This window comes from Muntiacus reevesi, chromosome 13, assembly GCF_963930625.1.
Source record: "Muntiacus reevesi chromosome 13, mMunRee1.1, whole genome shotgun sequence".
NCBI classification, from domain to species: Eukaryota; Metazoa; Chordata; class Mammalia; order Artiodactyla; family Cervidae; genus Muntiacus; species Muntiacus reevesi.
The window spans coordinates 21347833-21362013 of NC_089261.1; the positions used below are offsets into that span (position 1 = coordinate 21347833).

Consider the following 14181-nt stretch of genomic DNA (forward strand, 5'->3'; position numbering starts at 1 on the left):
CGGAAGGGGCGGAGCTGAGGCGGCGGCGGCTGAGAAGGCAGCGGTGGCGGCAGCGACGACGGCGGCTCCGGAGGCCGCAGTCCCGGTCCTGGCTTCGGCCCCAGCCCCACCATGGTGACGCTCGCTGAGCTGCTGGTGCTCCTGGCCGCCCTCCTGGCCACGGCCTCGGGCTACTTCGTTAGCATTGACGCCCATGCAGAGGAATGCTTCTTCGAGCGGGTCACCTCGGGCACCAAGATGGGCCTCATCTTCGAGGTGGCCGAGGGCGGCTTCCTGGACATCGACGTGGAGGTGCGGGCGCGCTGCCCGAGGCGGGGGCCCGCGGCCGCTCGGGGGTTGGCGGCGCCCGGGGCCCGCGCGGGGCCAGCGTGGAGAGCGGGACCCGGAGGCCGCTGTCCGAGTCCTGGGAGGGGCCCGGGCCGCCACCCGGCGACCCCCTAACGGCCCTTTCCCTCGCACCCGCCCGCTTTCCGAGCTCCGCTCGGGAGACGGAACCGTTGCTTGGCTGCTTTGGATTCTCAGCTTGAACGGCTGGTTCCCCTTGGAACCTCTCGCCGAGCTTTGTCTACCAGGCGCCGCGTGTCATCTCCGGGCCCAGGAGGCGCTACACGGTCTTGTTTAGCTGATGGCAGGTCTCGATCCGGGCAGCAGCTGCTTCCCTTCCTAGCGCGAATTAAAGTTGGGACGTGGCATGGAAACTTCTGAAAAAGTAAATCGGAAGCTGTTGAGGAATGCTAGGTAGACGTTTGCGTTGTGTTTGCCTTTATTTTTTGTAGAAAAGACCCGAGTTAACCCATTCTTACACAGACCTTCGGATACCTCGTTTAGTCATCTCTGACTAAGAGACTGGAGTTGGGTCATGCATTTTAGAAGTGATTGCAGTGAAGTATCTTTAGAGAAAACGGAAAATCGTTTTAAGAAACCAGCAGTCCCTAAATTTTGTCCTATATCATTTTCTTTAAGCCAAAAGAATGACTCGCCTCTAACTTTTTTAAGGAAATCCGATGGAGTTAATATTTAAAGCTACCGGTTAGCATGATTAATTGTGTCTGTGGGTTTTTCCATCTAACAGTTACCATCAACAGAGTTGGGCATAAATTACACAAAACAAGTGAAGTTCAGAAATAAGGGGATAATGGAGGTAATAACTGTTAAAATTAGCTAAGCTCTTAAGAGATCAGCTCTTTCATTGTGCAGGTGCCATGGGCTTCATAAGAGGAACTACTTGAGCAAGGTCTAACAACTGATTTGGAGCACACTGGGATGAGAACATGGGTCTCTGAATTTCCAATCTAGTCTTTTTCCTTAAGTCTTCAGGCATATAAGATAAAGCAGATTCCTTTACCAATAGGCAGTAATCAGTCAGGAAAACCTCCATGTGTAGGCTTGCTCAAAGTTCTTAGTTTCAAAAGAGATTTCTTTTTTGTTGTTTTGATACAAATAGCTACATAATTGTCTCTGTTGGTGGTATTGGGCCACTTGAAGACAAGTGTATGGTGTGGTTTCTGTTTCTGATTGGTTTACTAAGTTGGAAAATTAAGACAAAGGTAGTCCGAGTTGAAAGGTATTCAGAGAGCCTTGTTTCTTAAATGGGAGAACTGTAGCCCAAAGAGATTATTGTCACTAACTGAAGTGGATTGAAGTTCAGGTTACATTTTCCTAGCGAATGTTTGACTGTCAGTAGACATCACTTAACGGTTTTATTTTTAAAATTATTTTTTAATGAAGTATAGTTGCTCTACAGTGTTGTGTTAGTTTCTCCTGTAAAGCAAAGTGAATCAGCTGTAGGTATACATGTATCCCCTTTTTTGGATTTCCTTCCCTTTTAGGTCACCACAGGGTACTGAGTAGAGTTCTTAGTACAATAGGTTCTCATTAGGTTATCTAGGTTATACACAGTATCAATAGTATATCTGCATCAATCCCAACCTCCCAGTTTATTCCCTCCTCATTTATGATTTTGAATCTTTTGAGTTATCTCATGAATTTCTCTTCTGCCTCCAGATTACAGGACCTGATAATAAAGGAATTTATAAAGGAGACCGGGAGTCCAGTGGGAAATACACATTTGCTGCTCACATGGATGGAACATACAAGTTTTGTTTTAGCAATAGGATGTCTACCATGACTCCAAAGATAGTGATGTTCACCATTGATATCGGGGAAGCCCCCAAAGGACAAGATATGGAAACAGAAGGTTAGATGAACATTCTGAAGATTTATATCCCTTTCTCAGAGTTAATACTAATCCTATACATTTTCTCCACCTGAATGTAGTATTTATTTTGATGGCTTATTTTAGGTTCACTGACTGTCTTTACAACCAAAAACCTTTTGTGAAATACACTTTTTATTTATCCAGATCTTCTAACTAACAAAAAAATATCGGAGGTTCATGTTAATATTTTAGTTCTTTCCAGTTGCCATTTCTGGCAGCAGGTAGGTTACACGTATCCCAGGTTGTTTGTTCTGTTAATTTGCCTACTCTGGTATATGCATCTTTAGTTGCTCATTTGTATAAATGACTACTTTAGCTAAACTTCTTGTTTTTGTATGTGTGTGTTTATATCGTACACTCTTCTTCAGGTGGTGGAGATACCTGGGATGGTATGTGGATTGTTTTCTGACAGTCTTTCTGCATATTTTTGTTGCCTACTGTCTAATTTCTGCTTTCCTTTCTAATCTCAGTCTGTTAGCATGACAGTGTTTTTTCTTCTAGTTTAAAAAAACCCTACAACTAATTTAGAGTTTTAGAGTGATTGTTTTTTTGGTGGTTTTTATTTTGTTACACGAGATAGAGGTTAGGTCATGTGAAACTTGGTTAGACGTGAAATGCAGTTCTAGGAGCCACGTCTACCCTAGATAAGGCGACAAAAGCTTTGTCAGACATATGTTGCAGGTGGATTAATTTTTATTGCTCAGTTTATCAGCGGTGAGCCCTAAGTTGATTCTTCTGGATAAATCACTTACCAGGAGCCTGCACATAAGGATTTTTTTGACCAGGGTGGGGGTGGGCAAGGTATATTTCAGGACTCCTGGAAACTAGTAGTTTATTTCATAGTATTAATGTGATATAATTTGCCCTAGATAATGAACACTTCATAGAGTATTTACATAAGTAAAGTGAACTCTTTTTAAGTTTTGAAATCTATAGAATTTAGAGAATCATACTACTCAGAAATTTCTGTGCTTGCTTTTCAAGGCCATTTGCAGTTCAGGACAGGACTTGGCTAACTCTCAAGGAGAATTAGTTTTGAAGGGCTTTGACTTTGTTTGTTTTCTGGAAAATAGTCCTTTTTAAACATTGGCTATTTAAATGTTGGCTGGTGAGTGTGAATATTTTCCTTAAATAATCCTTTAACATGATGTTTAACAGTCTGCTTTTGCTTGTTCATATTGGTGAATGACAGCTATAAAAATCAAGCTTTCCTCTAAAGCAGTGGTTCTCAGGATGTTTTTTCCTCCCCAGGGTACACTTGGCAATATCTAGAAATATTTTTGATTCTCCTGAATAGGTTGGTGGTTGTACACTGCATCGGACACTTTCCCACCACAAAGAATTATGTGGTCCAGAATGTCCACAGTGCTTGTCCTGAGAAACTCTGCTCTAAAGGTTCCACCTAGTGCATGGGCTTCTGACAGGAAGCTGGTGAGAGGTTATTTGTGACTCCAGCCCAACTGCCTTAAAATGGTAGAGGCTCTTGGCTTTTCATAAGAATTTTAGGATTATTTGTGGCAATTGGAAATTCTAGATGAGGCCGGATTTTGGGCAATAGTGAAGAGATCCCTCTGATGGCAGTCTTCCCTTGTGGTATATTTTTTTCCTACCTGTTTGTACATTGCCATAATACAGCATTACCTATAAATATACACTTAAATACTTCAGAACTGTTCTTTTAACCTTGCTAAAGAGAATGCCTGCTTCTAGACCTTGAGCAGTTGGAAACTTGCATTTTCACTTGCACTGTCTGCTATTTTCCACTGTAGTGAAATGATTGCTTTGACTATAGTACTAGAATGTTGAATTGGTATAGATTTTCCCTAGAACATCTTCATGTTTTTCTCTGCTTAGCTTCATAAAGATTAAAAGTCAGCTTTGATACTTTTCTTAAATTAACACTAGAGTTACATAATTTTCAAGAGTAGATTTTTATTTAGTTTAAATATTGTTGTTTGTAGGATTATTACTAGGATGTTAGTATTACAGTTTTGTTTAATTTGTATTTTGTGCCCCTCCTCCATCTTTTTTTTTTTAATCTCCACTATGGTTGGCAGTGAGTCTAGTGAACTTCACTTAGCAATTCCTTAGAAGACATTTCTTAGGGTTGTGTTCCTTTAGTTAGTAAATGTTGTATAGTATTTTTCCTACTCTGAGAGAGGTTTCTCTACTGGGAACGAACTTTTTAAAAATTCTTGGGGAATTAAATTGTCATCAGTGGTCCAAAATGAGTCATTTCTGAAAAATAGCTTCTTTTGTATGCCTTCTTTGGAAGAGGTGGTTTTTTTTTTTTTTCTGGTTTTAAGAATTTTTCAGAAAGAGGTTGCCAAATATGTTCTAACCATTTTCAAATCCTTTTGTAGCTCACCAGAACAAGCTAGAAGAAATGATTAATGAACTCGCAGTGGCGATGACAGCTGTGAAGCATGAACAGGAATACATGGAAGTCCGAGAGAGAATACACAGAGCAAGTAAGTTAATGCTTTGACTTTGCAGCAGTATCCGAGGGCCATGAATTGGTGACCTGTATTACCCAAGAGCTGGGTTGTGTTTTCCTCATTCGGAAATTTTGGACTCATAAACATACTAAGGGATTGGCTTTTAAAAAACACCCATGCAAAGATATTTGAGTATATACATTTGTTTGTAGAACTTTGTATTAGACTAATTTATTATTGGGACACTCATTTTAAACCAAACAATGCTGTTTAGATTCAGCACTGGCTTTTATGAGTTTTTTTTTTTTTTTTTCTTTTATGAGTTTTAAAAAATGTGTGGTCAGCCAGGGAGTAAGCTAATGGTTTTCATAAAGCAGAAAGGAAAAACATAAAATGGGCATTGCGTTGGTTTTAAATCCGATATCTGAAACTTTTTTGATCAATAATTACATTCCGAGGCTTAGCTGTTTTTCTAAAACCTGGGATGTGGTTTAATTAAAAAGCATTAAAACGTGAATAGAGGTATTCACCAGGTAAAGATCAGTTTGGCTCCCAAGTTTGCAAACTGGAAGCTGTGAGTGTGTTTGTCTTCAGAAACATTGATAATTGGAATCCCACCCTAGGTTGCAAAGCCTGTTTTAACCTGTGGTATAGCACTAATTATGATACTTTTGTGTTTAAAATTAAAGAGGTGCCATATTGATCCACAGACCAGATGATCATATTTTAGACCCAGATCCACACCTGTTAAGTGTCTTCATCCTTCAGGTCATCCTTGGGGATGGGCCTCACTGGGCGCAAGCTCGTCTGTAAATGCAAAGTGGCTTATGTTTGGAGTCTTTGTTCTGAAGGTGAGGTAAGGAGTGGAGAGAGGAGTGACTCAAATAGATGAGAACAGGTTGAATTTCTCCAAGATGTGGTTTCTGTTCTTTCCACCCTCTTGCCTCCATTCTTGCCAGTGATGGAAAGGCATCTTTAGGACCTAGAGCCCAGACGTCACCTCTCCTTGGGAGAATAATGAGTCGATGTGATGGACTGGACAGGTGCCTCTGTTCTGACCTTTCTGGGGGCATTGGGGCATGAGATGGATTGAGGCTACATGCAGCCACTCTTGCCTCTCACCTGATTCCTTCTCCTGGCCTGTGCTCTTAATCTTCCCTCCATCACCTGTTGGTTATTTTGCTCCCAGGAGGGGACCGGCCCATTCTGTGATGAGAAGGGCTCAGAACTTTCACTGCTTTGTAGCTCCGCTAGCACGGCAGCCAGAGGAGGCCCCCATCTTTTTCTCTCATCTTTAATTTGAGTGGAGATACTCCTGAATTTTCACAAACAAAATAGAATTTTAGACATTCAGTTTAATTTTATAAATCCAGTAGTTCCCACAATGTTGTTTGTTTTTTGTACATCTTCCTATAACACTCGATCCTCAGAGCTGGCTATAATGAGATTTTTAAAAAACCTACAGGGTTGTAATAGTACTGTTTTTAGATCAGGCTAATATGTGAACTGGGCTTCCCTGGTGGCTCAGTGGTAGAGTCCTCCTGCCAGTGTGGGAGACTTGGGTTCAGTCTCTGGGTCGGGAAGATCCCCTGGAGAAAGAAATGGCAACCCATTCCAGTATTCCTGCTTGGGAAATCTGATGAACAGAAGAGCCTGGTGGGCTAGAGTCCATGGGGTTGCAAAAGAATCAGACATGACAGTAGCTAAACAACAACAACAAATATGTGAATGACATGAGAACAGTGTCTTATGTACACATATTTTCCTCGATGATTGCTTTCCTATGTTATATGCTTCAGTGTGTTCTATTTAAGTTTAAAGATGAATTTTTCTGTTATTGAAGGGAGAGATAAATACTTGTTTTTATATGGTTAAGATGCTAGTCATTATGTTAGAAATGGATTATAAAGTTTGCAGCAGAAATAAATTTCATGCCATGGAATGAACATTAAAATTTCAGTGTTGGTGGTTTTTAGAATTCTAGTTAATGGTTTTGAGCGTTTGTCTATTCTTACTTGGGGGGAAGAAAGTCTTTTTCTTTCCTTGAGTCTGGAGTCATTTAATTGCTTTTCACTTCTATTTGAGTGATCATCAGTCCTGCAGTTACTGCAATTCTAGTTTCTCTTATAAATGATACATATATATCTAAAAATATGCCAGTTACTTATTCATCTCTATTACTGAATTGCTAATTATAATTGTTTTTAGTGTTGCGGCCATTTGCAGAAAAATCAGAAACTACCCAGTAGTTTTTAAAAGTTAAGGAATTTGATCAGGAACTTGAATGAATGTAACATAAATTGAGTGCTATAAATTAATGCAGCCATACTATTCTTTTGATCAATTTCTTAGCTTAAAAACGAGGTAAATCCTGTAACTAGTTTAAGTTTGGTAATAGTTGCCAGCATTGGTCTGTGAAACTGAGAAACCTTTCTATCTAGAACCAATGCCAGATACATAGTGGGTGCTCAATAAATACTAAATAAATGTTTAAAGAAAAGGTACTTTGAAACATTTTAACTTAGTAGGTAGTGCTTCTTGGATAACTTATCTTGAAAGAATAAGGTTAAATTTTCTGATTCAGCAAAAAGGATTCTAATCTTAGGGACTTTCTTTGTGTGAGAGAGAGAAGGTTGGATTGGGTTTTAACTCTAGAAAGTGACCTTGGGCAAGTCATTTTTTTCTCTGTTCTCATGCATAAGCAGAGTGGACTTGACTGCTTCATTATTCTTTTAAGGTATCATTTAAATGCACAACTCTGCTTCTGAGTATGTGTAAGTGCTTGGGTACAAAAGATAAAGGTATTCTGATTACTGTCAATGTTGTGTGAAGTATTAACTTTGACATGGAGTTAAGACTAGTGATTTGTCTTAACTGGTGATTTTGGATGTCTATGCTGTTTCTTTTGTTTTGTTTGTTAAATTTTGTTTGTTTGTCCTCAACAGTCAATGACAACACAAACAGCAGAGTGGTCCTTTGGTCCTTCTTTGAAGCTCTTGTTCTAGTTGCCATGACATTGGGACAGATCTACTACCTGAAGAGATTCTTCGAAGTCCGGAGGGTGGTTTAAAAGCCTTTTCCCCATAATCCCAAATTCATAATTCACTGTTTACCAAACATCTTGGTCATAATAATGTATTAGTTTCTATGTTTTTATTTTCTGAACTGTATCTTCACAGCTTATGTTTCTTTGTGATTAATTGATATTGGGGGAAAACACTTTTTTAGGAAAGCTATAGTAAAAATTTGACATTTGATTGGCATAAATTCATATTTGAATTCTGCCTCCATTATAGAGACCCTCCCAAAACTCAAACACTGTAAGCTGAATATAGGTGTAGAGTCCTTAGTTTTCTTTCCTTTTGTTTTCATTATAAAATACAGTTTGTTCAGGATAGTACTTTACTAAAATGGCTCTATTCTTGGGATCCCTTATCCTGCAGTTCAAGTCATTAGGAAGATTCATTTTGTTGAGAAACAACAATCTGAATCTTGACATTTTCTATCCAGCTTGATGGTAGAGCTCTGTGACCAGAGTATGTGACCAGGTTGGTACTTTTATATTTTGTCTATCTTGTTTTTGCTTTAAAGATAAGACTTAAACCAACAACCTTTACCCACCCCTCCAAAGTTTCACTTTGAACCTTAGAACTCAATCACCTCCACTTAAAATTGTTGACACAAGCAGCTAATAACCATTTTTTGGTTTCTGCCTAACCTTGTGAGAAGTCTATTAAAGCCAGTTCTCTGGGTGTTTCAGCAAATGGTGGCCCTTTTTCTTTCTATGCTGGCGCATCCAGCTTCTCTACTCTTGGCATGTAGGAGGTGTGCATTCATGTAATTGGAAAAATCTGGATTTCCGATGCCAAAGGGTTAAAGCTTCTTGGATTTCTTTGCAGTGATATACAGCCACTATTTTATTTTTGATCAGTGGCATTTTGGCCACTGTTTAATTAGGGTACTGAACATCACTGTCAGTACTAGGGTTTTTGTTTTTCTTGGGTCTTTCTTTTTTGGCACATGTGAATTTTGTATAGAACTAAAGGACTTTCTTTTGGTCTCTGATGATGGGTTTAAAAATCAAGGAGCATCTGGTTTTGGTGTGGGGGTGATCCAGGATTATGTTGTGACTGATGTATATTGGTTACTTGTACATTTTTTTTGGATCTTTGCAAGAGGAAAACTACAAGTAACGAGTTTTGTATAATTAAATTTGTTACAGGTTTTCATGTTCAGGGTAAACAGTTTTTCAACCTTGGGTGAAAATACTTGCAACAGTTTAAGGTGACTGAGTTTTACCTTAGGACAACTGTTGCATGCCAATTTGTGTGCGTGTGTGTGTGCAAACACTTCAAAATTGAGTTAAAAGATGTAAATTTAAATTTGGTTGTGTATCTGATCTGCCCCAGGTTCAGTAAATAAACAGTTCTTTTTAAAAACAGTCTTGGTATTCTGTGTTTTATATATTTATGATTAATTCACATTTGTTAAATACCAGCTTTCTAATCAAAGCTGAAATGAGACATGTCATGTTTTCCCAGTAATGATGCCTATTATAAACATCTGTTACTTTTTATGTCTGTGAACTTGAGAATAGTAAACAGGAATCCAATTTTAGGTTTCCCTGTGTGGTTTCTTTGATGGGTCAGTATTAATATCTGAAGTATTTTTTTCTTTGGAACAAAAGTGTATTTTCAGTCAGCCACCTGGTTTATGGTAGCTGGCAGTAAATTTAAAAGGGATTAAATGATTCACCCAAGGCTCACAGATGAGTGACTGATGTGACCAGAATCTAGATCTCTGCCTTTAGGAACCATTTCTCTTTATTAAACTAAGGGCTTGCTGGTAATAAAACTATGGTTTATCCAGCACTGTAATGGCCTGTCCCCATGCTAAGTGCTTTAGGTGATCTGTCTCATTTATTCCTCAAAACATTCACTACCTTGGGTACTATTAGAATCCTCATTATGGAAACAAAGTCTTGGAAAGGATCCCCAGATCAGAAAATTAGTAAGTAGACCCACAAATGCAAATGCAGCTAGCTGTTTCCCTCTGTCTTTGCTTTCAGACCTGCTTGGAAATAGCTGTCAAAGACATTGTAAGGATGTGATAATCCCATTAAAGTGAAAATGTTACCTCAGACTTTACTCTCATCTACTTTGAGATGACTGCAGTTTACACGAGTATTACTCCCATTTATTCATTCCCAAAACATTTGGGTGACTGCTTGGTGCTGCCAGTTGTAGTCACTGAAATAAAATAGAGGAAAATCCCCTTTATCCCACTTTTAGTGGGGGAGATGAGCCTAGTCAGTACGTAAATTATATGGCATATTAATAATGTGTTATGGGGGAAGAAAGGGCAAATGGTTTTAGTGATTAGGAAGGGAAGTCATCACTGGTGACATTTCAGAAGTCCTCATGGATGTAAGGGAGCAAGCCAAGCTGAAGATACGGGCCCAAGGCATAATAGTCTTAAGCCCAACACAGTTGTGCATGACTCTTGGCGACCCCATGGACTGTAACCCACCCAGGCTCAAGGAAAATCCATGGAATTTTCCAGGCAAGAATACCAGAGTGGGCTGACATTTCCTCCTCCAGGGGAGCTTCCCGATCCAGGGATGGAACCCAGGTCTCCTCCATTGTGGGCAGACTCTACTGTCTGACCCATCAGTGAAGCCCAAAGGCACATTCTTAACCACTGGACCACCGGGGAAGTCCCTAACTGGAGTGGGTTGCCATGCTGTCCTCCAGGGGATCTTCCCAATCCATGATAGAACTCAGGTCTCCTGCACTGCAGGAAGATAACTTCACCATCTGAGCCACTAGGGAAGCCCAGCTACTGGCGAAGCCCAACGCTGGTCGGTAAAATCTTCCTGAGAAGCCCAAGTAAGGCGGTAGGCATTGAGAGAGGGGATCAGGGGGCAGACAGACTGAAACTACAATCACAGACAACTAGCCAATCTGATCACATGGAGCACAGCCTTGTCTTAACTCAATGAAACTAAACCATGCCGTGTGGGGCCACCCAAGACGGCCAGGTCATGGTGGAGGGGTCTGACAGAATGTGGTCCACCGGAGAAGAGAATGACAAACCACTTCAGTATTCTTGCCTTGAGAACCCCGTGAACAGTATGAAAAGGCAAAAAGATAGGACACTGAAAGATGAACTCCCCAGGTCAGTAGGTGCCCAATATGCTACTGGAGATCAGTGGAGAAATAACTCCAGAAAGAATGAAGGGATGGAGCCAAAGCAAAAACAACACCCAGTTGTGAATGGGACTGGTGATGGAAGCAGGGTTCGATGCTGTAAAGAGTATTATTGCATAGAAACCTGGAATGTTAGGTCCATGAATCAAGGCAAATTGGAAGTGGTCAAACAGGAGAAGACAAGAGTGAACATCGACATTCTAGGAATCAGCGAACTAAGATGGATTGGAATGGGTGAATTTAACTCAGATGACCATTATATCTACTACTGTGGGCAGGAATCCCTTAGAAGAAATGGAGTAGCCATCATAGTCAACAATAGTCTGAAATGCAGTACTTGGATGCAATCTCAAAAACGACAGAATGATCTCTGTTCGTTTCCAAGGCAAACCATTCAATATCACGGTAATCCAAGTCTATGCCCCAACCAGAAACGCTGAAGAAGCTGAAGTTGAACAGTTCTATGAAGACCTACAAGGCCTTCTAGAACTAACACCCAAAAAAGATGTCCTTTACACTAGAGGGGGCTGGAATGCAAAAGTAGAAGTCAAGAAAAACCTGGAGTACAGGCAAATTTGGCCTTGGGGTACAGAATGAAGCAGAGCAAAGGCTAATAGAGTTCTGCCAAGAGAACGCACTGGTCATAGCAAACACCCTCTTCCAACAACACAAGAGAAGACTTTACACATGGACATCACCAGATGATTGACACCAAAATCAGATTGATTATATTCTTTGCAGCCAAAGATGGAGAAGCTCTATACAGTCAGGATCACTGTGGCTTGGATCATGAACTCCTTATTACCAAATTCAGACTGAAATTGAAGAAAGTGGAGAAAACCACTAGACCATTCAGGTATGACCTAAATCAAATCCCTTATGACTATACAATGGAAGTGAGAAATAAATTTAAGGGACTAGATCTGATAGAGTGCGTGATGAACTATGGACGGAGGTTTGTGACATTGTACAGGAGACAGGAATCAAGACCATCCCCAAGAAAAAGAAATGCAAAAAAGCAAAATGGCTGTCTAAGGAGGCCTTACAAACAGCTGTGAAAAGAAGGAAAGCGAAAAGCAAAGGAGAAAAGGAAAGATATACCCATTTAAATGCAGAGTTCCAAAGAATAGCAAGGAGAGATAAGAAAGCCTTCCTCAGCGATCAATGCAAAGAAATAGAGGAAAACAATAGAATGGGAAAGACTAGAGATCTCTTCAAGAAGATTAGAGATATCAAGGGAACATTTCATGCAAAGATGGGCACAATAAGTGACAGAAATCATAGGGACCTAACAGAAGCAGAAGATATTAAGAAGTGGCAAGAATACACAGAAGAACTGTACAGAAAAGATCTTCACCACCCAGATAATCACGATGGTGTGATCACTCACCTAGAACCAGACACCCTGGAATGTGAAGTCAAGTGGGCCTTAGGAAGCATCACTACGAACAAAGCTAGTGGAGGTGATGGAATTCCAGTTGAGCTATTTCAAACCCTGAAAGATGATGCTGTGAAAGTGCTGCCCTCAATATGTCAGCAAATTTGGAAAACTCAGCAGTGGCCACAGGACTGGAAAAGGTCAGTTTTCATTCCAATCCCAAAGAAAGGCCATGCCAAAGAATGCTCAAACTACCGCACAATTGCACTCATCTCACACACTAGTAAAGTAATGCTTAAAATTCTCCAAGCCAGGCTTCAGCAATACATGAACTGTGAACTTGCAGATGTTCAAGCTGGATTTAGAAAAGGCAGAGGAACCAGAGATCAAATTGCCAACATCCGCTGGATCATTGAAAAAGCAAGAGAGTTCCAGAAAAACATCTATTTCTGCCTTATTGACTGTGCCAAAGCCTTTGACTATGTGCATCACAATAAACTGTGGAAAATTCTGAAAGAGATAGGAATACCAGATCACCTGACCTGCCTCTTGAGAAATCTGTGTGCAGGTCAGGAAGCAACAGTTAGAACTGGACATGGAACAACAGACTGGTTCCAAATAGGAAAAGGAGTACGTCAACGCTGTATATTGTCAACTTACATGCAGAGTACATCAGCTGGAATCAAGATTGCCGGGAGAAATATTAATAACATTAGATATGCAGATGGCACCACCCTTATGGCAGAAAGTGAAAAAGAACTAAAGAACCTCTTGATGAAAGTGAAAGAGGAGAATGAAAAAGTTGGCTTAAAGTTCAACATTCGGAAAACTAAGATCACGGCATCTGGTCCCATCACTTCATGGCAAATAGATGGGGAAACAGTGGAAACAGTGGCTGACTTTATTTTTCTGGGCTCCAAAATCACTGCAGTTGGTGATTGCAGCCATGAAATTAAAAGACTTTAATTTACTCCTTGGAAGGAAAGTTATGACCAACATAGACTGCAGCATATTAAAAAGCAGAGACTTTACTTTGCCAACAGATGTCTGTATAGTCAAGGCTATGGTTTTTCCAGTGGTCATGTATGGATGTGAGATTTGGACTATATAAAGAAAGCTGAGTGAGGAAACAATTGATGCTTTTGAACTGTGGTGTTGGAGAAGACTTGAGAGTCCCTTGGACTGCAAGGAGATTCAACCAGTCCATCCTAAAGTAGATCAGTCCTGAGTGTTCATTGGAAGGACTGATGTTGAAGCTGAAACTCCAATACTTTGGCCACCGGATGCGAAGAGCTGACTCATTTGAAAAGACCCTGATGCTGGGAAAGATTGAGAAGGGGACGACAGAGGATGAGATGGTTGGATGGCATCACCGACTCGATGAACACGGGTTTGGGTGGACTCAGGGAGTTGGTGATGGACAGGGAGGCCTGGCGTGCTGCGGTTCATGGGATCGCAAAGAGTCGGGCACGACTGAGCGACTGAACTGAGCTGAAAAGCTTCCTGAATGAATTGTACACGTGCATGATGCAATCCAGTGGTGAACACAAGAATGATACAGTGATCTTAATTTAAGTCTCTGACCTAACTTTATCGGAAATAAATGAATATTTATTTTGTCCCAGGCAGTGGATCCCCACCATCAGTCTCTTTTGCTTATCTAGGGCTCCGGGATTGGGGTACATTTCTGTCCACTCCCTCCGGACCTACTGTCGTTTGGCCAGGACGCGGTGTTGTGCTGCCATCTGCCTCCGACCATCCCTCCCTCCCAAATGCCTGCTCGGTGTGGAAAGGCGCCCGGAGCCTACGTGGTTGCACTGGACGAATGGCACTACTTCAGCCGGGTTCCCGCCGCCCGCTTTTATTCGCCAGAAGTCGGCTTTCCACTCTCCGGCTGCAAGGGTGCCTTTCCCGCCTTCCGGAACTTTGCGAATGGAG

At 40.9% G+C, this 14181-nt stretch overlaps 1 protein-coding gene across 2 annotated transcripts; it reads left to right on the plus strand.

Moving 5' to 3' along the window:
- On the plus strand, nucleotides 1-9097 carry TMED2 (transmembrane p24 trafficking protein 2). Of its 2 annotated transcripts, XM_065904261.1 has the most exons (5): nucleotides 1-291; nucleotides 2005-2197; nucleotides 2587-2607; nucleotides 4582-4689; nucleotides 7602-9097. In XM_065904261.1, the coding sequence occupies exons 1-5, from the start codon at nucleotides 112-114 to the stop codon at nucleotides 7724-7726; spliced, it is 627 nt and encodes a 208-aa protein (XP_065760333.1). In that variant the 5' UTR covers nucleotides 1-111; the 3' UTR covers nucleotides 7727-9097. The 2 variants fall into 2 exon arrangements, with proteins under 2 accessions (XP_065760333.1, XP_065760335.1); XM_065904263.1 differs by lacking the exon at nucleotides 2587-2607.
- Nucleotides 9098-14181: the final 5084 nt, after the last annotated feature.

Bases quoted from the DNA above. Each gene is read 5' to 3' on its own strand.
- TMED2 (XM_065904261.1), top strand. From the start codon at position 112: ATGGTGACGCTCGCTGAGCTGCTGGTGCTCCTGGCCGCCCTCCTGGCC. The intron at 2,608-4,581 runs GTATGTGGATTG...ATCCTTTTGTAG, and splicing joins TGGTGGAGATACCTGGGATG to CTCACCAGAACAAGCTAGAA. The intron at 4,690-7,601 runs GTAAGTTAATGC...TGTCCTCAACAG, and splicing joins AGAGAGAATACACAGAGCAA to TCAATGACAACACAAACAGC.